The following is a 27,808-nucleotide window of genomic DNA, read 5'->3' on the forward strand; positions in this document are numbered from 1 at the left end:
CATTGAAAATAATACCTCGGTTTACCATTTTTTTTCGCAATACAAAGCAAGTTTGCCCAGGATGCATTGCACCTAGGAGGTTTATAGCACTGTCCCCTGCATGCTGGAGCCTGTGGGTGGCATGTGGCATCAAGTGTGGAGGTGTTGGAGCGGCTTTTGCATCGAGTTTTGGAGCCATTCTGGAAATTGTATGCAGTTGTTTTGGGACTTTTTGGTGCATTTCTCAAGCTGTGGAAAGGTAGGGAGCTGAGCTTCATGGTTTGCATGCATTTTATTGTGTGTTCTGCATTGTGGGTTGGTTTCCATGCCAGCTAATTTTTACTTCTTTCTGACCTCCAGAAAGGATTAATTGGTTTTCAATGCATTTTGGTTTACAAATTTTTCGCAATAAGAAACGTTCCAGAGAACGCATTAAATTCGTAAACCGAGGTCCCACTGTACTATAATATTGTAACTGAGAGGTTGATAAAAATGGAGGTGCAGATATACCTATTTGTTGAATGAAAGTAAAACATGTTTTCAGATTTCATATTCTGTACTGAGGTTCGTTCTGTTGTAATTGGAGACATTATTCCAATGTTTTGAGGATTGGACATAAAACATACATCAACATCATCACTGTAACAGCTCTTCATAAAACCAGTAAAAGTCACATCTATAGGAAAAAAGGAAAAATGTTATTTTAGATAACTTTATGACATCAATATCATTATAACGCAATAAAAAAAGCTTAATCACAGATTTCTAATAATGTAATAATAATTCTATATATTTTTTATAAAGACAGTGTAGACAATTATTTATAATGGGTATAGTACTCAACAGCATTAACTTTTACATCATTTAATAAAATATTAGTTTTATTTGGAAATTAAAACTAAAATATGGTACAAACCAATGTTGAATAATATATACTTAATTCATTTTTTCCAATTTTTTCATTATCATTTATAAAATTAAATGTATTTAAAAGGTGCAAAAGTCTGAGATATTTAGAGTTTCATTAATACTAGAATATGATCATCATGAATGGTTGATTTTATCCTACTATTACTTAATACAATAATTTAAGCCTGTGCACTCATTGATAAAGTTTAACTTATTCTACTGAGAAATGTTTATAAGATGTGACAAATTACATAAAAAAATATTTCTATTTCTCTATGATAATTCATAACCAAAATTAAACACAATTCTACTTAGAAAAGTATACGGATACTATGTATCTGCAATATGCCTGGAAGATATCGCACGGTTGGAAAGTCTGTTCAGGTATAAAATAGATATTCAAAACATATCTTTAATCTAGGGTATATGACGTTTTAATGTTTTCTTGACACAATTCGATGGACTGTAACGAGAAATAATAAAGGTTCTCAGACCTCAATAAAAAGAACGATTAATTTATTTGTGTGATCTTTTAAGTGATCTTATTGTCTATATTAAAAGATTGAGGCTCCTATTTTTTTTTTTTTAAATGTGCTCACTCATGTACATGGTATTTGTTTAAGTGGGACATATTTCCATGAATACAAAACACAGGATTCTCAAAATCTAGGCACGTACAGATATTGAATCAGATATTATATATTAATGTTTGCAATTTATGTTAAATACATGTTTAACTAACCTTGCAATTTCATTAATCCAGGCACAGCACCATATATTCCCAGCATGTGCCACGTGTAACTCGGCCAATACTGGGGTTTTGCAGTAAATGTGGGCCATAGAATGCCAACACGCCCCCTAAGGGGGGATCTTGGTGCTCTGTCTCTTGCAGTTGCGTCAGCAGACAAAGGTTTGATCCTGTCCATTCTACAGTCAAACCCAGGACTTGTTGCAACTATTACAGATTTCTGAATAGATATATATTTCCTATTGTATTCTGATGATACCTGGGAGATGACAGGTAAGATGCCAATGACATTGTCCATAAGAATTATATTTTCTATGATTACACTGCTTTCCAGATGAAAAATAAGGCCATAGTCATAATTTTTGTATGCTACATATCCTGCTATTTTAGTACAGTTCTGAAATCCATCACCCCAGTAAAAATGAAGACCATGAAGACTGGAGTGGGCAACATTTACATATGAAAGTCGATCATCGAGAGAACACAGTTGTCCTTTGACATGAAAACCTATACGTTCTGAACCAGCTACTGCATTTCCAGATAGAAAAAAGCCATTGACAAGATTCATCTTTATTGCAGTTACCCATTCCCGCTGCAGATCTGGTTGCTTAATTAAAACAAGGAGGTTATTGGTCAGGTTGTGGTTTTGGCCCTCAAGTTGAATTCCATGTCCAACAGTATTGAAGATCACATTGCCACGTAGCACAATATCCCTGCCATTGAGTGCCCTGATTCCACCTCCACAACTATGATGAATGCTCACTGACAACAGAGAAGATGGAAGGGATGTGTTTAAAAAATTTATAGATGAATACAATGAGGAACCAAAGTTAGAAATTTCAACATTCGAAACTTGCAGAGTACCTGCCAAGAGAAAACATTGGTGTTTAAATATGGTTAAATTAGTTTTTTTTTTGTGTTGCTTTAAAAGCAGTTCTTGTATCATATATGGTTCTTTCTAGATTTAAAACTATACATACATTATTTTACAACAGTGTTTAAAGGCAGATTCCTTACACAACATGTACAGAATAGAATGTTGTCATGAAATACAGTTTTACCAGACAAAATTAAACACTCCAACTAGTATACTGACTATATGATGGATAATTGTTAAATACATGCATGTGTTTTATCTTTCATAGTGATGCTCACATATACTTGTCAGTCAATTTATATTAAAATAGCTCTGGCAACCGTGCTTGGTTCGCAGATGCACGGGTATGCAGTAGAGGGTAGATGTATTACAATAAAACAGTCCCTTGTGGTCATCACCATCTTTTTTTCTAATCCACCAGGAGTTGTGTTGGTGCTGTACTCTTGCTCATACTTAAACACACAACATGGAGGTCTATGGAGGAGTCCTATGTGGGATGAAGTCTATGTGGATTCTATGAGCACCATCTATAGACGAACACTTGTGATCCCGTGCCGTATTCACACAGCCATCATTGGGTCACTTGGAAAGTGACAAAACTTAACACAGAAGCTCTGCCATTTGTCACAATCGACAGGAGAAGTTCATACAGATTCTATCTTCATGTAATACTCAAAATGTTGTAACAGTGCTTCTTTAAGAAATTTGGTATAGTTTACATATGTTGGGGGGTTAAGCATCTGCCACAGCAGTTTGAGTACACAATTGATGGATATGATACCCCAACTATAACAATATTGTGCAGAGTTCAACCTAGAATGAATATTTAATCATTTTAATATGAATTATGAAGTTAATGCAAAAAGAAACGTAGAAAATAAATAAATAAAAAAACAAGGGGCTGGCTGCACTCACCTAAACATGCTTAAATGGGGTGCTGCTGGGGGCCAATAAGTAGAGTAAAAAATAGAAATCCAGTGCACTCACTTATCTACTAAACAGCTAATTTGACTAGTTTTTTTTAAAAACACCTAATCTATGCAAAAAATAATGGGGGTTTAGTTACACTATATGATCATACATTGCATAACGTCAATGTACCCCATCTTTGGCAGGTCCTACTCTCACTGCCAACTGTCTACTAAATGAGCTACTCACTTGGGGAAATCCTTCCATCTCGAGTTCTCTGCAGTACAAGGCTTAACTAGGGTCCTGAGATGAGACACCTGTGACAGGGGGCGGTGCAAAACCAAGGAGCTGGCTAGACTCCTAAATATATATGGGAAAACAAGGGGCTGGCTGCACTCACCTAAACATGCTTAAATGGGGTGCTGCTGGGGGCCAATAAGTAGAGTAAAAATAGAAACCCAGCGCACTCACTTATCTACTAAACAGCTAATTTGACTAGTTTTATTAAAAACACCTAATCTAGGCAAAAAATAATGGGGGTTTAAAAATAAATAAATAAAAATAAATAATGAATACATCCTCAGGATACACCTATCTGAAATTTTGCCTGATGGGCCATGGATAGGTTGTAGCCCTCTCATCTAATTATGGTTTTCCCTGTTTTGATGGAAATTTTTCACATTATGTATTCTGTGATAGATTGGATTGATGGATGTATGGATAGATGGATGGATGGATGGATGGGTAGTTGCAACCTAGCCACTTGGTTGTAGATTGGTTCAAAAGACAATCATGTATGCTAATTATTGTATCTTAGATTGCTCTTTGCTCTTACTAGAGCCCTGGATGGGAATCATATGTTTATAAAAAATACATTCAAAAAGAGAAAAATAACTAACCGCACTCCAGTCACGTAAAGATCTAGGTGCTAAACTGAACCAAGGGCCAGCCCCAGTGAGTAGATATCAGTGGTAGAAAGAAGATCCAGGCACTCCGAGTATCTTCAACTGTATTTTTTAGGATAAGTGAGACACCGCAACATTTTGACCCCTGAAGCTTGACAAAGACCCTCTCAGGGGTCAAAATGTTACGGTGTCTCACTTATCCTAATAAATACAGTTGAAGATACTCAGAGTGCCTGGATCCTCTTTCTACCACTGATTTAAAAAATACATGTTGATGATGTTCATATTGTTGAAGATAAAGGTATAGAAAAAGTTTCAAAATTCAATGTTTATAGAATTATGCAAATATACCATAAATACATGACATATGGTACCTAAATACTTTTTTTCATTGTCAACTTTGAATTCTCCAACAACAATTCTGCCGACACATGCGACATCAGCTGTAATCTGTACATTGCGAGACAAGAGTCCAACCTCGGCTGATTGTTGGAACCTCCAGATTTCTTCATTGCTGTGGATACCACCTAGGGAAGTTTAATAGAAATATTGGTTTGTACTTTTATATTGTTATTTAAATTAAACCATCAAATTAAAAATGTGATATACATTGTAGATTTACAGTCAGTGTCTATTAGGAGTCTGGTTTTTATTCTAGCCCTGATTAGGCTGTACCTTGTTTGTATTATATGTTATAAATTGATATTTTGATACTTTGCTGCTATTTTATATTTGATACAGCAAGTGTTGAATGATATGGATGCGTGGATGATGATTGGAAACATATATTGTGTTAATGTTATTAAAGCTTTATCCTTCCTTTATTGATTGCTCCAGGAACTTCAAGTTGGTTTCTATGGGTATGTATATGGGTATGTAATATACACTGCTCAAAAAAATAAAGGGAACACTTAAACAACACAATGTAACTCCAAGTCAATCACACTTCTGTGAAATCAAATTGTCCACTTAGGAAGCAACACTGAGTGACAATCAATTTCACATGCTGTTGTGCAAATGGGGTAGACAACAGGTGGAAATTATAGGCAAGTAGCCTTATAGGCAAGACACGCCCAATAAAGGAGTGGTTCTGCAGGTGGTAACCACAGACCACTTCTCAGTTCCTGTGCTTCCTGGCTGATGTTTTGGTCACTTTTGAATGCTGGCGGTGCTTTCACCCCAGTGGTAGCATGAGACGGAGTCTACAACCCACACAAGTGGCTCAGGTAGTGCAGCTCATCCAAGATGGCACATCAATACGAGCTGTGGCAAGAAGGTTTGCTGTGTCTGTCAGCGTAGTATCCAGAGCACCAGGAGACAGGACTGTACATCAGGAGACGTGGAGGAGGCCGTAGGAGGGAAACAACCCAGCAGCAGGAACGCTACCTCCGCCTTTGTGCTGTAGCTTGCTGAAAAGCTATAAGTGGGAAAAGTGAGTCCTATTTTTTTAATTTTGCAAAAAGTGCAGATTTCAATAGAAATTGCACTTTTATAAATTAACCAGGCTCCACCTCCTGGCTTTCAAGCAGACAAGAGGTAATGTTACTTCCTGGTTTAGCTAAGTGCAGCTGACCTCAAGCACCTGACTTAAAAAAAACTTCTCATTGAGCTGCATTGGGAAGTCTGTTAATGGATAGACACAGACAGTCTGGGCAGGGTTATAAGGGGAGAAAACACATAATTACATGCATGCAAGTTTAATTTCGGGTATCCATACTAAACAGTGACTTTTATTAATGTTGTATTTGGGCAGTGGAGTGTCCCTTTAAATGTTTCACTCTATTTATGATTCTGCTTATTCCAGAATCTCGGTAATCCTGGTCAGTTTCCTGTCCCCTCCACTGAATAGAACACTCTCATTGCCCTCTACATCACACCAGTATTCACAGATCTCACATCACTTTCTACATGAGCTCCCACTCTTTATGAAAGTGCTACTTCCTCTATTAATTTTAGTTCCCCTTTCATTATATCTCCCTTTAAGGCAGTATTCACTATAATTCATTTTCTATATGCGTGTACTACTCCTACACCTTTCTTCACCCTATGTACAGACCTTTTTCTCTACTACCACCTGAGCCATGGCCGGTCTTAGTGATGTGCAATGTGGGCGGTAGCCTAGTGCACACACTGGAAAGAGATACACTTACACAGGCCTGACAGATTGCTGGTGGTATGATGAAGAATTGCAGGGAAAAATTGAGTCAGATAGAGATGTTACAATGTAAACCCTGATACAACTATGCTCATCATCGAAATCTATATATATAACAAATGGAAAATTGTTCTCTTGATAATCTAGCGTAAAGCATTTTGTGTTGAGTGAGAAGGCACAGTTTTATCTCTGATAGTTTAGTAGAGCAGCAGTGCTCAGGTTAATATCCACAAACGTGCTGGTTATCTTACTCATGGTCTGTCACTTCCTTCATAAAAAAATGCCCTTTCCATATAGAGTCCTCCCTCCATGTCTACAGTCTGCTTCTGCATCAGTAAAGTTCTTTATATGCACTGATATCAGAATTAGCAAAAAGGTTGATTAATTGTTACCACACAGGTATTTACTGAATGGTACCCAGCAGTGGCACTCGGGGAATAGGTTTGCCATCACTGCACTAGATCACCAGGCCATTCCCAAAATGTTATATTTTGGGGACAAGGTTCAGGCAATTGCATACTTCTGGAAACCTTTAACAAAGTAATTTCAAGGAGTTATTTATAATAATAGTAGTTATTATTATTAGTAATTATTAATTGCTTACCAGTATGTCTGTAGCGTAGACTTGATCCAATTTTGAAGACGTTGCCATATACTTCACGTATTTGTACAAATTCAGCATGATGAGCTTCATAGGATGAAGAACTAATAACAATATGATCTCCAGTTTTCCAATCTACGGACTCAGTCAGTACAATCCTATATCATTATATAAGAACACTGGGGATTACACTAACATAAATGTATGTTAATAAAATAAAAACACTACACAGAAAACGACTCGTCTTTTTTATTATCACCATTTTTATTTGTTAATTTTTATATATTGGTAAAAAACTTTCTGAGGAAGCATCAAGTTCTTGCTGAAGAATGCATAATAGGAGATGCAAAATAAACTGAACCAATTTAATGGTGCCTTAACATTGGTAATTAAAATTGATCTATGTGTCTATGAGCATTGATATACATCACATTAACTGTAATTATGACCACTACTTTGGAGATTTTTTTTTCTTTATTAAACAATTAATTGTGCTAAAATAAGATAGGTTGGACTAAATATTTTGTATTCAGTTCCAAGGTTGATAAAATGAGAACCATAAGGTTGGGTAATAATGGTATTTAGGCTTTTGAAATTACTTAGAAACTAGTGCCAAGAAGGGATGGGCATTTGGTTTTGGATGAAATAGCAATTAAATACTAATAAATATAATGGTTAATAAAGAGAGAAATTAATGGATATAGTCAAGTGTATTGTATTTTCTTTTTACAGAGTAGATTACTGTAAGAGAGTGCTTTATTTTAACAAAATCATCTGCCTGATTGCCCAGCTAATTGCTGTAGGGCAAGCATGTCAAACTCGCGGCCCCCGGTCTGCATGCGGCCCACAATGGACATCTTATCGGCCCGCGAGTCATGAGTTCATGTTTAGTGTTAAAGCAGAGTAGGCACTTGCTTTCTCCACATTGCAGGTGCCTACTCTGCTAAAAGTTACCCGGCCAGGACTCGGAGAGGTCACTGGAGGAGCGCAGTCTTCGTGCTCCTCACTGCTCTCTCACGCACACCGTCTGTAGTGATGCTGTGTGCCGGAATATGGCGTCATATTCCAGCACCCGGCATCACTAGACTGCGAGCGTAAAGGAGCAGTGAGCAGCAGGAAGGAGATCTCCAGATAGAAGATCCCCACTGGACCCCAGGGATAAATACAATGATGTGTGTGTGCAAGAATGGGTAAATGTGGGGGGGTGGAGCTAGCAGCCAACAGAAGCAGACGTGCACCACGAGAGCTCCGCTGAAATAAGCCTGCAAAAAGCAAATGTATCACCCAAAAGCCTACTAATCTTCACCAGCACTGAGATACCACATGATGGGGAAGAAAGCAAAGCACCAGAAGGCATCAAAGCCAACGGGAGCCCGCGACATCGGAGACCTGCTCCTCCATCATGCGAAGGCCGCAGAAACCTTCGCGCCAAAATACAAGGGCGACACGACCTCGGCCTCCTCGGGGGAGCGGGTACTAGATGACCTGGACGAGTTCCCCAGCATAGGGGGATTATACGGCGCCTCCTCAGATGAAGAAAACGACCTACCCTCCACTAAGGGCGATATTAAAGCCCTACTCCGACACATCCGCACGCTGTTAGCGGCAGATATAGCGACACTGCGGGAGGAATTACACACACTGGAGGGGCGCATTAAGCGCACGGAGGAGGACACGCAAGGCCTCACCGCCAGATGTAAACAACTGGAAGCTCACAACACAGAACTCCGACGTGGCCAGACCCTTCTTACAGACCGCCTAGACGCGGTGGAGGACCGACACAGAAGCCGGAACATAAAGGTTCGAGGCTTCATAGAAACTGTATCACAGACTGACCTCCCACATTATATTGAGAGACTCCTCGCCACCTTACTTACACCACAACAAGTGGGGGCAGCCACGATTGACGCAGTCTACCGCATTCCAAGAGCAGCCAAAGCTCCAGCAGACACCCCAGGGATGTCATACTCCAGCTCCACATGCAAACAGCCCAACGTAACATCATGGCGGCAGTGAGGGGGAAAACTACTCACCTCTTGACACGGCCAATTTATCCTTTTACCAGGACCTATCCAAGCCTACTTTAACTTGGAGGGGACTGTTCAAACCTCTAACAGCAACACTCCACCAACACTCCATACCATATCGATTGGCATTCCCCAGAAGCTTAGTCATCACTCACGGGGGAGCCTTGACCCGCATAACTGACCCATCCGAAATTACCTCAGTGCTATCGGCACTAGACTTGCCACCACGACCGGAAATAATCACCCCAGCACGGAGACCTACGACCCCCCACGTCTGGGATATGACCGCAGTTAAACCGTTTCAACCGGCCAACCCCGGAGCCTCAGCTCCCACCACATTCAAAGCCCAGAGGGCTGCCAAACACCCATCAGGCTCCTGAGGACTGGAGGGGTTTAAAGGGACTCTGGTGAAAAGGACTGCCTGACAGAACTGCAGTCGACCCATACCTATGCTGAGTGCGGCATCGTACAAAGTCCCATTAATGGATACGCGCATAGTCGTAGCTATAGACACATGTTTACAAGTTTTTGTTTCCAGCAGAACTTATATGATTGTATACTTCAAATGTTGTCCTTAACGGTATCGGTACTGGCCTACCCACTAACACAAGTTCTAGTACCAACCCAACCTACTCACACCAGGCAAAAGACAGCTAGGGCATACTCAAGATTAGCACATGCAGGCGCCAACCTAAGCTCAATAGTGCCCCACTTGGGGAAGGATGTATTGTACCTTTATACGTTTATAACGCTATGACAGCCTCTTTCACTAAGATGGTTATCAGAAAACCTGTTACCTAATAGCCTTTTACATAGGACCCAGTGGCAGCAAAGCCTTATAGACCACTAAGTTGAATCAGCATGTTTAACTATTTGTGTTTTTATTTGTGTTTTTGTTTCTCGATAAGACATAGCACGCACTTAATGCCTATCTGTGAAATAAACATCCACATTTAACTCACTTTACTGGATCGGTATGCACCCTCTCGGGTACTGGTACAATTGACTCAATCTAGGCTAACGGTACCTCTGGAGGTCACTATAACAAATAACAATATAAACCGGGCACTGTTTAATTATGCCATATTAATGCTTTCATGTGTTGACTAAATTCTTAACTTTTATAAGCTTCTAGTCTAATGCACTGACAACTTGCATGTTTTCTATTACCTCACTATGTTTTAGCTTTCTGCGAAAAGCTGGTTTTCTGTTTTAAAAAAAAAAAATGCAGCACATCTTGACAAAGCTTGTATTTAACACTGCACATCTAAAATAAACAATTAAAAAAAAAGAATGGGTAAATGTGTGTGTGTGTACGTGTGTTTGTGTGTGTGTGTCTGTCAGTGTGAGTGTGTCTGTCAGTGAGTGTGTGTGTGTGTGTCTGTCTGTGAGTGTGTGTCTGTCTGTGTCAGTGAGTGTGTGTGTCTGTCAGTGAGTGTGTGTGTCAGTGAGTATGTGTGTGTGTGTCAGTGTGTATTTATCTGTCAGTGTGTGTGTCTGTCTGTGTGTGTCTGTCAGTCAGTGAGTGTGTGTGTGTGTCTGTCTGTGTCAGTGAGTGTGTGTATTTCAGCCAGTGTGTGTGTGTCTGTCAGTGAGTATGTGTGTGTCTGTCTGTGTGTGTCTGTCTGTGTGTGTGTGTGTCAGTGAGTGTGTGTGTGTCGGTCAGTGTTGCGATGGCCGCGGCTGGACAGTGGAGAACCTGGAGGTGCACAGAGGCACGCAATGACACATCACATTCCAATGTGACAACAACATGCTCCACCTTCACAGGGTTTCAAGAAGTAGTGGGAGGATCCACTTTGGACCATGGTGTGAACAGCGCCATTTGGCGTATACCAGAGGCCGGACTCCGAAGTCGCATACTGGCAGCACCAATGTGAATGGAGTCTGCTTGTTGGCTATAGGGGGTTGCTGGGATTTAGTAGAGGGGGAGACTGGGATTTAGCATTTGGGGTGACTAGGATTTAGTAGAGGGGGGACTGGGATTTAATAGAGGGGTGCTGTGGTTTAGTAGAGGGGGGTGCTGTTTTTTTATACTGTACTTTTCAAAATAAACCTACGTTTCTATGAAAATTAAAGTTTGTTTTTTTTGCGACCCACATAAAATTAAACCTTGTTTATTTGGCCGTGCTAGACTTTGAGCTTGACATGCTTGCACTTTAAGCAGCTGATATAGGTCCTTGCTCCACAATATGGAGTATTGTCTCATCACTGTACCATTCATGTGTGATAGTATTGAAGGAAAGCTGACTGAAGCTGTAGGTTAGTTGGTGCACTTCACCACCTAATTATCGAGTGCTCCACCAGGCCAGCACACTGACGGCAGCCTAATGTGCCTGGGTATGGTTGGAGACAGATTTCCTAGGGCCAAACAGGACATAGCCTCGGGGTGACATGAAGGAGAGGGGCACTACTGTTAACTTTATATATTAGTCGTTGTGCTTGCAGCCTAGATAATTGGTAGAATAAATTATGTGCTCGGTCAAGAAGAGGAATACTTTTTTCTCACTTCTCTACTCTTAGCAAACAGCGGAATGAATTAAAGGAGAGCACAAGGAGATTATATGATAACCCCACATGACATCCTATACTTCCGACTGTTTGCAGTTACACCAACCCGAAAACAGTTCATAAAGCTAAGGTATACACCTTGGGGGGTATTAGAAGAGGAACAGGAATGGTTGAGAGAGCAAGGGTATAATGAGAAACAAGTGAGGATATGAAATGAGAGAAAAATGTAAAGGGAAAGGTAATTAGAAGACAGGAGTAAGTGGTGGAAGGAAAGGGATATGGGGAGAGGGCCTTAACCCTTATGGGCATGGAGTTCACCAGAGCCTCACAGTTTGCCACTGGAGTCCTCTTCCACTCCTCCATGATGACATCACGGAGCTGGTGGATGTTAGAGACCTTGCACTCCCCCACCTTCTTTTTGAGGATGCCCCACAGAAGCTCAATAGGGTTTAGATCTGGAGGCATGCTTGGGCAGTCCATCACCTTTACATTCAGCTTCTTTAGCAAGGCAGTGGTCATCTTGGAGGTGTGTTTGGGGTCGTTATCATGTTGGAATACTGCCCTGCAGCCCAGTCTCTGAAGGGAAGGGATCATGCTCTGCTTCAGTATGTCACAGTACATGTTAGCATTCATGGTTCCCTCAACCATGACATTCCCACCACCATGCTTGACTGTAGGCAAGACACATAGTTACATAGTTACATAGCTGAAAAGAGACTTGCGTCCATCAAGTTCAGCCTTCCTCACATACGCTTTTGCTGTTGATCCAAAAGAAGGCAAAAAACCCAGTCTGAAGCGCTTCCAATTTTGCAACAAACTAGGAAACAATTCCTTCTTGACCCCAAAATAGCAGTCAGATGTCTCCTTGGATCAAGCAGCTATTACCCCACTAATTATATCCCTGTATGTTATGTTTTTGCAAGTATTTATCCAATTGCAGTTTAAACATCTGTATAGACTCTGACAAAACCACCTCTTCAGGCAAAGAATTCCATATCCTTATTGCTCTTACTGTAAAAAAACCTTTTATTTGCCTTAGATGACATCTCCTTTCTTCAAGCCTAAATGTGTGACCTTGTGTCCTATGTATAGCCCTGTTTATGAATAGATTTCCAGATAATGGTTTGTACTGGCCCCGAATATATTTGTATAATGTTATCATATCCCCTCTCAGGCGCCGTTTTTCCAAACTGAAGAGATTTACATTTTTTAACCTTTCTTCATAACTAAAATGCTCCATTCCTTTTATCAATTTTGTATCTCGTCTCTGCACTTTTTCTAGTGCCATGATATCTTTGCACACACTTGTCTTTATATTCCTCATCTGGTTGCCGCCACACACGCTTGACACAATCGGAACCAAATAAGTTTGTCTTGGTCTCAAAGGACCACAGGACATGGTTCCAGTAATCCATGTCCTTAGTCTGCTTGTCTTCAGCAAACTGTTTGTGGGCTTTCTTGTGCATCATCTTTAGAAGATGTTTTCTTCTGGGACAACAGCCATGCAGACCAATTTGATGCGGTGTGCGGCATATGGTCTGAGCACTGACAGGCTCACACCCCACCCCTTTAACCTCTGCAGAAATGCTGGGAGCACTGATACGTCTATTTCCCACAGACAACCTCTGGATATGACGCTGAGCATGTGCACTCCACTTCTTTGGTCAACCATGGCGAGGCCTGTTCTGAGTGGAATCTCTCCTGCGAAACCGCTGTATGGTCTTGCCCACTGTGCTGCAGCTCAGTTTTAGTTTTCAATATTCTTATAGCCTAGGCCATCTTTATGTAGAGCAACAATTCTCTTTTTCAGATCCGCAGTGTGTTCATTTCCATGAGGTGCCATGTTGAACTTCCAGTGACCAGTATAAGAGAGTGTGAGAGAACGATAAAACCAAATCTAACACACCTGAGACCTTGTAACACTAATGAATCACATGACTCCAGGGAGGGAAAATGTCTAATAGAGCCCAATTTGGACATTTCCACTTAGGGGTGTACTCACTTTTGTTGCCAATGGTTTAGACATTAATGGCTGTGTGTTGAGTTATTTTGAGGGGACAGCAAACTTTCACTGTTATACAGGCTGTACACTTACTACTTTACATTGTAGCAGAGTGTAATTTCTTCAGTGTTGTCACATGAAAAGATATAATAAAATATTTACAAAAATGTGATGGGTATACTCACTTTTGTGAGATACTGTAACATACCCTAACCTCCCTGTTACATAACTCCCTCACCTCTCTACTTACACCCACCATCCTAACACATCCACACACAATTTACATACTTTCATGCAGTCACACACTCGTATTTGGCCATCCATCTAGCCACATACTCTGAACCGGTCATATTCTCCTACAAGTTCCACCTCACCTTCCAGTTATACACACTCACTCTGAACAGGTGGGTGGAGGTAGGTTGCTGTGTGTGAATGTGACATATATTTCCATCAAACCACCAACCTAGTCATGTTCACTATCCAATCAGACCCCAAACTATATTCATCCATCCAATCACATAGACAGAACATTACATATATGTATGCATATAGAGCCAGGGAGCTCTGAGGAACCTAGACATGGGGAATCAGAGAGGGTAAATCCAGACTGGGCATGGTTAAAATAGTGGAAGAAGTCCAGAATTAGCAGCACGGCAGTCTGGTAGTGTACCTAAAGTGCAGTATGGTAAAGTGATGGATGAAAATATCTTGAATTCAATCAGATGAATTGTGGCAAATTGGTTGGGAAAACACTCAAATAGTGGTTACAGAACATAGAGGTGTGGAATGGTGGCACCATTTAGTGTTCACATCTAGATCTCTTTCTAAAACCCAAAGCCAGTTCATTAGAATGGGGTGCAACCTGTTCAGACATAGCTAAGGGAGGTCTTTAGTCTCACGGGGAATTAGCCCTACACATAAATTGCCTTGAGCTTCATGAGTTTTTTTTTCGTTTGCGGTACAGAGCTTTGCGAAACCACTCGCCAACTGTTTAACAAAGACAAGAGTCAAATAATTTCCCTTTGTCTTTTGAATATTTATTTCCTTCCCTCGATGTTGGGTGTATAGTTATGTGATCATTTTCCATATATTATTCTAGTTTTTTTTTTGTTTTTATTCAGAATTTATTTATTCAGAATTAACAAAGTTCATAATCCAGGTTTACTAAATTGAATAAGATAGATAGATAGATAGATAGATACTTACTTACATACATGACACGTGTTTCTAAAGGCATTAAGCATAGGGGTTAAATTAGATTTTTACCAAGGTAACCTACATTTGATTTCCAGACGAAACATCAGTTTCAAGATGTGTCCAGGTTTTGCTTGGATATGCACTATAAATCTGCAGTGTTCCAAAAACTCCTGAAGGAAATATGAAGATGAAAAGGGTTTAAGGAAATATAGTTGTCTATATCATTAAGAATGCTCTCATAACTCATACAATAAAGAGCAACATGGTATGCTTCTGTAGAATAATATAAAACAATCACAATTCAGAATCACCACCATATGTACAAAGAGAACCCTGACACCTACATCCGTTAATTCCTACATGGCATGAGCTTGTACATAGTGTGAATTAGAGAACCACAACAGTGAATAAGTACAGGCTTAAAGTAAAACTGTCAGTTCTCATGATTTTAAAGATTGTATTTTAAGAAATGTGTAAAAATAAAAGTAAATGTAGCAATCCACATCTCTGTATCCTGCAACTGGGTGCTTCCATCTGGTCTCCCTGATAGTTATTGTTATAAGCGCTACCCTTTGCACGTAGCAGCCAGTACAGAGAATGCATACAGAGAACAGAAGAAATGAAACAATGTTTATATTTCTCCAATTCGTTTGCAATGTTTGTCCTGTCTTTTCATTATAGGAACAACTTGCTGCATCATGGATTTATTCTATAAATCACTAATTGTCTTGTAGGCTGATACACATGCATGTGTTCACGTCTATCAAGATTGTATGTACACGCTTTTCCATTAAGTTTGGTGCATGATTTTATGTTGATGATACCTAACATTAGCCAAATAAGTTAGATTTCTTAGTAGCAGAAATGGGCAAGACCCAAGCAATACTTAAAGAGGAACTCTTACCGTCTGGAGACTTTGAATAATTTGCAGGGCAGGCAAAGGTTAGTTTTACTTACCTGAACCTGTCCCGCAACTCTTCTCTCAGGTGACATCTTAAAGGCCATTTGGACAGTTCCAATACTATAATAATATTTATTATAACATAACTTCTTATCTAACAACAGTGGTGAATGTCAAGGTTCCAGGGACACTATAGGGACCCAGATCACTTCATCTCATTGCATCGTCCCTGTTCCCTTAGCCTTGCAATGTAAAACATTGCAGCTTTAGATCCCATAAGAATCAATGCTTTTCTATGGGGAAGGCCTAATGCTTGTGCGGCGTGGGCTGGGCATTAGGTTCCCCCAATGACTGATGTTGGAGGAGGAGGAGGAGGCTGACCTAGCACCGAGGGACATCAGGTAAGTGTTTAAAGTTTTTTTTAACCATTTAAATGGCCATGAGGAACCTGGGGTGGTTGCAGGGGCAGAGGGACACTATAGTGTTACGAATACACTAATCTAGTATTCCTAACACTATAGTGTTCCTTTAACTGAGAAATGCTGATATCTTCTAGTAATATAGAAAAAATGTATGTCATAAGAAAAAAAAGTTTCTTACAAAAATGCACCACAAATCCAACCAATGGAATGGAGTGATTTACAAAGAAAATCATATACTCATAAAGCAAAACTTCAAAAAGATTTAAATCATAGGAGACAATTGTTACTTTAAATCAATAAGTTGGGTGTTGAAAAGGGTTTATTAAGGAAAAAAATATGTCATCCATTAAAGGAATTAAATATATTTGAATAATATGATGATACCCAACATATGCAGGTCCCTTTAAGCAAACACAGATAACTGATAATATGCTGCTATTTGCATACTGGCTGTGCTGGAAACATGCACCGGGGCAAAGTGTAGAAGTCTAAAATAGAGTAAATGCTTTAAGGCTATTTTCAGCCAATCTCCCATTTGCCTCTTAATGCAATAATTATGCTAATAACAATACCGCAGTTAGAAAACCACTAGATACAATAAAAAAAAATTAAATAAAACATGAGCACAGGTTTTCTAATATGCTTCATCCTGTCATAGAAATAATAATACAAAAAGTGCGTTCACATATATTACAATGTACTCAAACCATCGGGGTATCAGTTCTTTTTTTTATTTTTAATTCTTTTTTTATTTATTTATTTATAGAGTTCTACCATATTGGCTTTGTCAACCAGTTTGTCTATTAGAACTTAATTCTTCCTGCTTGTTACGTTACCTATTACTCCTGAGGATATATTAAGTCCGTCGAGGCGATCACAGTGAATTTCTTCAGATGAACGGAGAAGGATCTGCAATTTCTGATCTCGTGCAAGAGGGCGTTGGGCTGTGCCTGGGACACAAAGAGTACAAATGCAATAATACAATACACACACATTTATATTCATACACACACTTACATTTTGCTATTTGGTTCACCACAGTTTACTGTCTACTAAATAACCGACAATGAAATAAATGAATTTTTGTTAGCCATTGTCATAGAAAGGCAGACAATTAAATTTTCTATCATAAAACGTAATCTTAACCATACGCATCTAGTGCTAACATGGCTTATTTCACCGCATACCAGCATGCTTCTTTAAATCTACTCATAAGATGTATGGTGGTATACTTTTTAACTGAATAAAAAAAGTTTACAATTCCAATCGACACTTGGAAAGGAATTTTAAATGTTTACTTAAATTATAAATACTTCTTGTCTTTAAATGATTGTCTTTTCAAATAAAATGTTTCTGGTATAAAGTTCCATTCTATGAACAATACAGTTTATTGCTTTGTTTGTGTTTTTTGTGACTTTGTAAATGAAAAAGTAGAAAAACCTTTTCATTAATTCAGTATAAGCTTGTCTTAAAGACTTTGAAAATACTTCAAGCAACTTTTTCATGAATATGCCAAAGACACAATTCCTATAGTAGTTGCAATTACCTTTGATTGGTTTAATTGATTTATTTTAAAAATTGCATTAAAAGTTTCATTGTTTTCCTTAAACATAACAAAACATATAAGAATAATGACAGTACTAATAATATTCAGGATCAACGGTATCCAACCGAACAAAGGGTATTGACTTCTAAAGTGCACCATTTATGCATAAGGGAATTGACATGATCCACACAAGTGCATTTTGTGATCTTCATATATTTTCAGAAAAGAGTACCAGTGAATGTGATCATAATATATGGGCATAAATATCAATGAGTCATAATGGATCCACTCGCAATATTAAAGCGTATTTAAATGATTCAATCTGAATATGTTTCTCTTTAAAAACAATACACACACATTCTATACGAATGTACGATGAAACCTCAAGTCCGGCTGCATTTTAGCAAATAACAATGTGATATGCAAATATACTTGAACTGTTCCAATGAGATGGATTCTGATCAATCGTAATAGAGCAAGGGAATCTATGATGAAAGTGCCAGGACTTCTTAATTCCAGCAAATGAGAATGCAGTAAGCAAAAGCAAAATAGAGAAGACTAGAAAGGTGTATCTCATCATAATCAGAGATATATTACACATTATAATTCACCAAATAAAGAGAAATGTGGCATATGTATACAGATCATTTCTGAGACAAAGTAATACAAGTGGAGTAGTGGAGAAAAATATTCCATTCATTTCCATGGAAATTGCTCTATACGTAGCACATTGTCCCAAAATTGCTCCACTTATTGCTCCACTTTTACAATTTACAACTTAAATTAGTAATTGTTCTTTATAAAGACCTTCCCAGTCTTGAAACATACAAATCACTAGTCATTAGTTGCCGTACTCTTACTATTTTGTATGTTCTATGATAAGAAAGCTTGTGCATGGAATAATTAATTTTAAAATATACACATCTAATAGTGAAAACCTAAAATCCACCATCACACCGGTTAACAGCTGGCCTCCTGCCCACCGACTATGGTCCAGGTCGGAGACCCTATTCAGGAGTTACCCTACGCAGCCACTAATAGCAGCATTCCCTTAGTGTCCCTGGTTCGGCACTTTAACTTCATTTGAATGGAACTGAACTCTGGCTCACTGGTGGCCGTTCGCTTGAACAAAACTCACAAAAGGGTCCTCAGCGGTACATTTTGGCATGAGGACTTCGTAGTTCCCCTTGTAATTCCCGGACAACATGGTCTGGGGTTTTGAACCACTTTGCGACCCGCAAGGAGAGAGCTTTTTGAAGGGGAGGTGCCTGAGACTAAAGGGAACAAATGCTACCTGAGAGCCAGGCAGAGCACCCTGTATTTTGAACACAGGAGCTCCCAAATGTTGACCAGCAAAAGCCAGTCAGAACTTTAACATGGTGGCATTTCACCTTCACGGCATGGATCTGAGCGCTATTTGGACAATTCGGGTGCTCAGATCAGGGCTATTGGGGGATGTATGATATGTGGGGTTAATGTATATTTTATCATGTTTTGGAGTATTTTTATGTTTTTTATGTTTTGTGTTTGGCCCTCTGTTCCTGGGAGATTATTGGCTTACTGGTGCTTAACTCAATCATCTCCCGGGCACAGAGATCTCTGGGAGGGGATTGCATTGTATTATTTGGAGACCCCTTGCTGGGGGATGTGCATATAAGCAGGCAGCTTGGCCATAATAAACCAGTTCCTTTTCACCCTTCACTCAGCTGTACTCTTTGCAGGAGAGCTTAATCACTTGAACCTGTACCCAGGACCATGTTCCCAGGCTGTGGCAGATAGAGGCTGAAGCACTCCTGTGTCCCGGAGGTACCCAGCCAGTGTGCCAGGTGGTCCATCACAGTGAGTATTATGTATCAGAAACCACCCAAAGTGGAAATCACTAAAAAGTAAAGGACCAATACAATTAATGAAATCCCATCAAAATATATAGTGGCTGTGTGTTCAAATTTTACAATCTTTAATCCTAGGAGCATTGCACTTCTGCCCATACTCTGGCTCCTAGACGAGGGACCGTGTAATTGAAAACACCCTCTCCTTGGCACCAGGGATCCGAAACTGCAGCTGGCTTTGGGAAGGAACCTGGACACTTCTATCCAGTGTGGGTCCACATGACTATTGTGTACTCTTTATGTGATGTTTAACTCTCAAGGCTCTTTGTTTGTAAGTGTGTTGCATTACATTGCACTGAATATTTTTAATTATGGTTTTACATGTATATTTTTATTTTGTATTTTCTAAGCTAATTAAAAAATGTCTGATGTGATTTCATAAAAAATAAATTATTGGTATGTTTTTTTATTTTTGGTGATTTCTACTTAGGGTGGTTTCCTCATACATACTGCTCACCTCAAAATTTTATCCACAACACAAGTTTTCTTTATATTGGTTAAGAATGAATTTAATAATGGTTTGGGGAAAATAAGGGTCTTTCTGTGTACACAGTTACATAAAACACTGGATTTGGGAATTGACTCTCAACACACTGTCTATTAATTTACATATATTTGTAATATATATATATTACATATATAAACATGTATAAAAACATATAGAAATAGATTCAGAAAATCACACATCATAGGATTCGTACTACATTCAATTACAGTAGTATACAATTTGATTACATCATAACATTAAATTAATTACATTTTGTGCTTTCCTGAGATAAATTAAGATATATAATCATGCATAGCTTATGATTTCCACTTCTATGAACAAAACTTATAAAAAATATAAGTAAACCTGTCCACAACTGATATATTCCAAAGCTTATATTTCCATTGAAAAATTGCATGACAATGTAAGCAAAGTCTACGGTAACACAATGAGAGAAAAGAAAAATGTGTATCCTTAGATACATTAATGGAGATTGTTCTTTCAATGTTCACAAAACACCAAATTTACATTAACACAGTAGCCTTTTGTCTCCCGTTCCAAACAAAACTAAAGAATAGTGTAAATTACATTGCGAATAAAAATGACTAATTATGGGTTCACATATTACGTGAGAAGATGGAGAGCAGACCATGTATCTGGTATGTTTTGTAATTCACTCAACTAATAACTTAGTGTTAGTTTTGCCGTTCTTGACAGTAAAATTATTATGACTTCCTTAATCTCAATGATGTTAGTTTACATAGACTTATTAACATGCTTACGTTCCAAACAGATATTGCTGCAGAGAGATATGTAGGACAAAGCTTACCCTGGGGGAATATATTTAAAGTCCAGAGTAAGACTCCAGAATTCCTTTGGTTAGGGATTAAATCAATTATACAACAGATGGGGAAAAATATATTGAAAAAAAGTGGATTTTAACAGAGGGAAAAAAAAAACACTCAACAAATTTTAATGCATTGGAAATCATGTTAAGGAAATAAATAAAATGTGGTATTTTTTTACTGTTGTAAAGTTAAATATATGAACAGGGAATCTACGAGCTGTTGCAGACATGTATACGAGGTGAAAACTGTTTGTGACAGCTCTGAATATGAAAAATAATTACATAACATAGGTTTAGTACATAGATCTCAAATTAAGCACTTCCAGTATTTAAATATTGAGATACATTCAGTAGGTTTCTACAAAGAAGGGTTTATTTATTAGAATATTAAGTTGGGGAGCTTTACAACAGACTGAAAATTAACGCTTAAAATATTTATATTTATAAGTTTTACAAATTGAGCTGGATATTTTTTCTGTGTTTTAACACTTTTATCTATCTAAGTTCTCTCTGCAACTTACTACGCACAACTATTTGTGGTTATTTTCTAAACTGTAAATGGCGTAGGATGATGAAGATGGGCAAAGAGGTCCAGTATGTGTATTTCATTTGTGTTATTTACGAGATTTTGAAGGAACACTTGCCACAATTATTGATCTTGTTTAACCCCTTAAGGACTGAGCCAAATTGTGAACAAAACAAAACGTAAACAAAACCTGGCATTTGCGCTATACGTCTGTCCAACAGTAATTCACCTTGTTCATATTAAATGCACCCACCCTTATTATATATAATTTTATTCAGGGGAAACAGGGCTTTCATTTAATATCAAATATTTAGCTATGAAACATATATTGTAATATGAAAAAAATGGGGGAAAATAAGAAATGTTGTTATTTTTTTAGTTCTACATGACATTTTAACTGTCAATGTCATAATATTGTTTGCTTTTACTGCAATAAAATACACATATTTGTATTCAGCAAAGTCTCACATGTAAAACAGTACCCCCTATGTACAGGTTTTATGGTGTTTTGGGAAGTTACAGGGTCAAATATAGCACATTACATTTGAAATTGAAATTTGCCAGATTGGTTACGTTGCCTTTGGGACTGTATAGTAGCCCAGGAATAAACTTTACACCCATAATGGCATACCATTTGCAATAGTAGACAACCCAAGTTATTGCAAATGGGGTATGTCCAGTCTTTTTTAGTAGCCATTTGGTCACAAACACTGGCCAAAGTTAGCATTAGTATTTGTTTGTGTGTGAAAAATGCAAAAAACGCCAATTTTGGCCAGTGTTTGTGACTAAGTGGCTACTAAAAAAAGACTGGACATACCCCGTTTGCAATACCTTGGGTTGTCTACTATTGCAAATGGTATGTCATCATAGGGGTAATTTTCATTTTTGGGCTACCATAGGGTCTCAAAGGCAACGTAACCAATCTGGCAAATTTTAATGTGAAAAAAATGAAACACAAGCCTTATATTTGACGCTGTAACTTTTTAAAACACCATAAAACCTGTACATGAGGGGTACTGTTGTACTCGGGAGACTTCGCTAAACACAAATATTTGTGTTTCAAAACAGTAAAAAGTATTGCAGCAATAATATCGTTCATGTAAGTGCTGTTTGTGCGTGAAAAATGCAAAAAACTTCACTTTTACTAGCGATTTCATCGTTGTAATACATTTTACTGCTTTGTTACAGGTTTTATGACGTCTTGGAAAGTTATAGGGTTAAATATAGTGCTAGCAAATTAAATTCCCTTTACTTTCGGCATGGGTTGTCAGACATGTCCCGCTAATTGTAATTAATTAAGATACCTAATTATGTAAAAATATTACATAAATATATGTGTAGAATTAATATATGTATAAATATACGTATGTGTATATATATATATATATATATTAATATATATATATATATATATTATTTCGTTCTACATGTATTTTGATATAAAAAAAAATATATATATATATATATATATATATATATATATATATATATTAATATCACAATACAGTTAGAACGAAATAACAAACATCTATATTTTTTTATTATTTATTTTTAATTATTTTTTTAATTTTATTTTTTACGTATTTACATATTTTTTATATTATATATAAATATATATAACAATAATTATATATATTTAATCAGTTTCAGTCTACGTGTAATTTGATATTAATATATATATATATATATAATTATATATATATTAATAGTAAAATACACCAAGACAGTGTATGTGTGTATATGTGTATATATATATACTTAGATCATATTAGATCATATGATCTAAGTATATATATATATATATATATATATATTTTTTTTTTTTTTTTACACTGTTTTAACTTTACTATATTTGATTTCAGCAAGCAGGGGGACTAACTGTCATTACAGTTAGTCCCCCTGCTGGCAATGCCTGAGCCAGCTAACTCGGCCATGTGATTGTGAGGTCCTCGCAAGGACCTCACTCTCACATGGCCGGGAAGCCCCCCAGGAGGATGGATGTGCCGCGGGGGGCTCCCTGGGAGTCCACCCAACCATGATCGCCGGCGATCCCACGGGTAAGTAGAAAAAGACCGGAGGGCGTACTATTACGCCCGGCGGCGTTTAGAGCCGCTTAAAATAGGGCGTAATAGTGCGCCCTCCGGTCTTAAAGGGTTAAGTTGTTACCCTTTCCATCAATGTGATTACACCTGAGGAAGGCATTATGGTCCAAACACATTGTGCTTTCTATATTTCCGTCGCTATTTTAACAATATTGATATAAATTATTCTGATTTCAATGTACCTACACGTTTTTGTAGACTATGTACTTACATATTTTTTTTTTTTTTGGAGGGGGATTGTTTTGCTCTCTTAGCTTTCTTTGGTTATCACTTTCTCGTTTTCTACTTCAGCCCTTCTAATCATCATTTTGCATTCATTATTGTCTTCCTTTTATTATATATATATATATATATATATATATATATATATATATATATATAGTGAACAAAATTATAAACGCAACACTTTTGTTTTTGCCCCCATTTTTCATGAAGCTGAACTCAAAGATCTAAGACTTTTTCTATGTACACGAAAGGCCTATTTCTCTCAAATAGTGTTCACATATCAACTTGCTTCAGTTAGTCATATAATTACTGCTAGTCAGGAGTAAGGGTGCACCATAATGTTCTTCCCACTCAACTGGCATAGTTACATGGTTCGATGTAAAACATTTGATCATTTATGTAACAGGCTTCTTGCTTACGGATAGCTAGGGTTTTCAGCCACTGCTTCGTTCAATATTCTAGATATTGTTTGGGGGCTTGTTATATTTTCTTTTCTATAATGTGATATGTTCAGTTTTATGATCTACCTTTCTGTCAAAAGACTTGCAGCTGGTTATCCACTACTCAAAAATCTTGTGGTTAGGTATCATCGCCTATAGACTTATGTCTATATATTACTACGTCATGTCTCACCTCGTGTGCTTCATACCAGCCTTTGACTATCTGGGACTGTTTTAGCATATATCATCAACTGGGTCATTATTTTACCGTTAAATATCATTGTAGGGCTGTTGTGTTAGGGGATCTTTGTTCTTTCTTTCTCCACCTTTCCGACAATCACTCTGCTGCATTTTTCATTTTCACTATGTTCGTGTCTTGGATCTGTAATATCTACACTAAGTTATCTGGGTTACTTCTGGTTTAAGTTTGGATAATTGAACTTCCATATATTATTTTTGACACTCCCATCTTTTAACTTACCGTATTTATCGGCGTATAACACGCACAGGCGTATAACACGCACCTCATTTTTAGAAAGAAATTCCAGGAAATTTCCCCCCTCATGCCATAGTATTCCCCCCCTCATCCCATAGTATTCCCCCCTCATCCCATAGTGTCCCCCCCCTTTTCATAGTATTCTCCCCCCTCCCATAGTATTCTCCCCCCTCCCATAGTATTCCCCCCTCCTCCCACAGTATTCCCCCCCTCCTCCCATAGTATTCTCCCCCCCTCCCATAGTATTCTCCCCCCCTCCCCTCCCATAGTATTCTCCCCCCTCCCCTCCCATAGTATTCTCCCCCCTCCCCTCCCATAGTATTCTCCCCCCCTCCCCTCCCATAGTATTCTCCCCCCCTCCCCTCCCATAGTATTCTCCCCCCTCCCCTCCCATAGTATTCTCCCCCCCTCCCCTCCCATAGTATTCTCCCCCCTCCCCTCCCATAGTATTCTCCCCCCTCCCCTCCCATAGTATTCTCCCCCCTCCCCTCCCATAGTATTCTCCCCCCTCCCCTCCCATAGTATTCTCCCCCCTCCCCTCCCCTCCCATAGTATTCTCCCCCCCTCCCCTCCCATAGTATTCTCCCCCCCCCCTCCCATAGTATTCTCCCCCCTCCCCTCCCATAGTATTCTCCCCCCCTCCCCTCCCATAGTATTCTCCCCCCCTCCCCTCCCATAGTATTCTCCCCCCCTCCCCTCCCATAGTATTCTCCCCCCCTCCCCTCCCATAGTTTTCTCCCCCCCTCCCCTCCCATAGTATTCTCCCCCCTCCCCTCCCATAGTATTCTCCCCCCCTCCCCTCCCATAGTATTCTCCCCCCCTCCCCTCCCATAGTGTACTTTCATCCCCCTCCCCTCCCATAGTGTACTTTCCTCCCCCTCCCCTCCCATAGTGTACTTTCCTCCCCCTCCCCTCCCATAGTGTACTTTCCTCCCCTCCCATAATTACTTACCTGTCCTGAAGCGTGGGCCGGCTTCACAGCGCGCACCGCGGTACAGGAACTTTAATTTAAGGTTCCGGTTTCCGGCGGGACTGAAAGGAAGTGTGCACACTATTGTGCACACTTCCGTTCAGTCCCGCCGGAAACCGGAACCTTAAATTAAAGTTCCTGTACCGCGGTGCGCGCTGTGAAGCCGGCCCACGCTTCAGGACAGGTAAGTAATTATGGGATATCGGCGTATAACACGCACCCACGATTTCCCCCCTATTTTCAGGGGAAAAAAGTGCGTGTTATACGCCGATAAATACGGTACTTCTTACTATTAGATTTTGGAATTCTAGTTTTTATTAATTCTGCCAGGTGTATGTCTATTTTAGTCTTTTTTGATTTATTGTAATGCATTTAAGTTCTAGTCATCACACAAGTACGAAACTACCTCCTTACACCAACTAATTCCTCTACAGAGTGCTAGCTTTAGCTTGGTCTGACTCTTAGGAGACAATAGGTGGTCATAGGTAGTTTTTGAGCTTCTTGAGCCATTACATAGCTGTCCCATGAAGCCAACTCCTGAGGTATTTTGCCCCTCAGGCCAAACCATAGTTAGTGACCCACATCCCTAAAGCAGTTAGGGTATTACCTGTCATGGTTAACATTTCATTAATCTCTTTAATTGCCACAAAGAGACCAACACCCTGCCATAGGTTCATAGGTTACCTAGTTAGGTTCCAGATCCACCAATATTAGCTTAATTATATTGCGACCTTGCATAACATAGGTCAGCCAGTACCTGGAATGTTATACAGTTACCCCCACTCACATTTAGTGGTAGACAGCCACTACAGGTAGAGTTAACCCATAAATGTAATTATTGCAGTTTCATAAAAACTGCAATAATTACCTTTCCAGGGTTCAGGGACCTGGGAAAATGCACCCAGATCACTTTAATGAGCTGAAGTGGTCTGGATGCCTATAGTATCCCTTTAAGTTTTTGAAAGGCAAGTGCTGTGAGCAATTGCCTACTTTGTAAGGAAGTAACTGGACTGGTTGTCTGATTGGAAACCAGGGGTGTGTAACAAGGCTAATTTATGAAAATGCCAATTTCTATTGAAATTTGTACTTTTGTAAAATGAAAAAATGTAAAATTAAAAAAAAGAAGACACTCTTCAGACATAAGGCACTTCAGCTAGTTAAACTGCTTTAGAGGTCTGGAGTATCATTTTAAAGGTGTTCATTGTTAGTACATAGATTTGCAGAATAACAATAGGTTTAACATTATTTTATGAACTTTGTATTTGTATTTTAGGATATCTTTACTGTGAAAAAACAAATGTTATCTTTGCATACGCAAGTTCAATTAACTTGGATTAATAAAATTTACTAAAATTGTAAATATTGCATAAATATAAAGCCTCATGTTACATAACTACTCCATGTTTCATGCTTAACCTTTCAGCTATAATATATCTCAAATAGAAAACTATTTTGCAATAGACTTTTCTTTCAAAAGCATTTCAGTAAAATAAATCTGATTTTAATAAAAATAAAATCTGATATCCATAACATCTTTATTTTTATTTTGGACGTATTTAAAAGAAATTAAATATATTTTTTTTTTGTATCCACCCTGGAATCTACAGAATATTTGACCAACAGCATCACAAAAAGTTAGGGGGCAAAGAGTTAAAAATGTAAAAACATAGTACAATCATGCTGATTTAATACATCATAATTTTGAAATCATATATGTGTTGTATAAACTAAACTTTTACATTTTAATTATTGGGATACAATGCTCTACTCTATGTTGTTAACCCTTTCTTCTGCAGAACTAGTTATCTAAATGGTGCCGTAAAACCTAAATTTTACTTACCGTAAATTTAGTTTTCCTTAGTCCAAGCGGCAGTTATAACAAGTGAGATGTAGTTGCCCATTTCTAACATGACAGGTAGCATTGAAAAGGTTAAAACAACAAAATGCAGTCCCCACCCCCAGGCTCCTCCCCTCCTAGCCTTATAATGGGCAACTCCACCCTGAGCTCCCCAGTGTATAACAAGCTGAGAGAAGGAAATAGGTTTACACTTTTATTCATTCATTTTTATAGTATAAAGGGAGGGAAAGTATGACTGCCGCTTGGACTAAGGAAAAATAAATTTACGGTGAGTAAAAT

General features: G+C 38.5%; 1 protein-coding gene across 1 annotated transcript in view; it reads right to left on the bottom strand.

Moving 5' to 3' along the window:
- The window catches only part of PKHD1 (PKHD1 ciliary IPT domain containing fibrocystin/polyductin), a 557,030-nt gene that overhangs the window by 150,687 nt on the left and 378,535 nt on the right, over positions 1-27,808 (bottom strand). Inside the window, exons 52-57 of the mRNA XM_063441645.1 lie at positions 16,980-17,093; positions 14,903-14,990; positions 7,087-7,241; positions 4,702-4,854; positions 1,631-2,500; positions 490-655 (exon numbers count right to left, since the gene is read on the bottom strand). Of these exons, the coding sequence (XP_063297715.1) occupies positions 490-655; positions 1,631-2,500; positions 4,702-4,854; positions 7,087-7,241; positions 14,903-14,990; positions 16,980-17,093 (1,546 nt within the window). The remainder of the gene's footprint in view (positions 1-489; positions 656-1,630; positions 2,501-4,701; positions 4,855-7,086; positions 7,242-14,902; positions 14,991-16,979; positions 17,094-27,808) is intronic.

The sequence above is a fragment of the Pelobates fuscus genome, chromosome 2 (genome assembly GCF_036172605.1).
Source record: "Pelobates fuscus isolate aPelFus1 chromosome 2, aPelFus1.pri, whole genome shotgun sequence".
Lineage (NCBI taxonomy): Eukaryota > Metazoa > Chordata > Amphibia > Anura > Pelobatidae > Pelobates > Pelobates fuscus.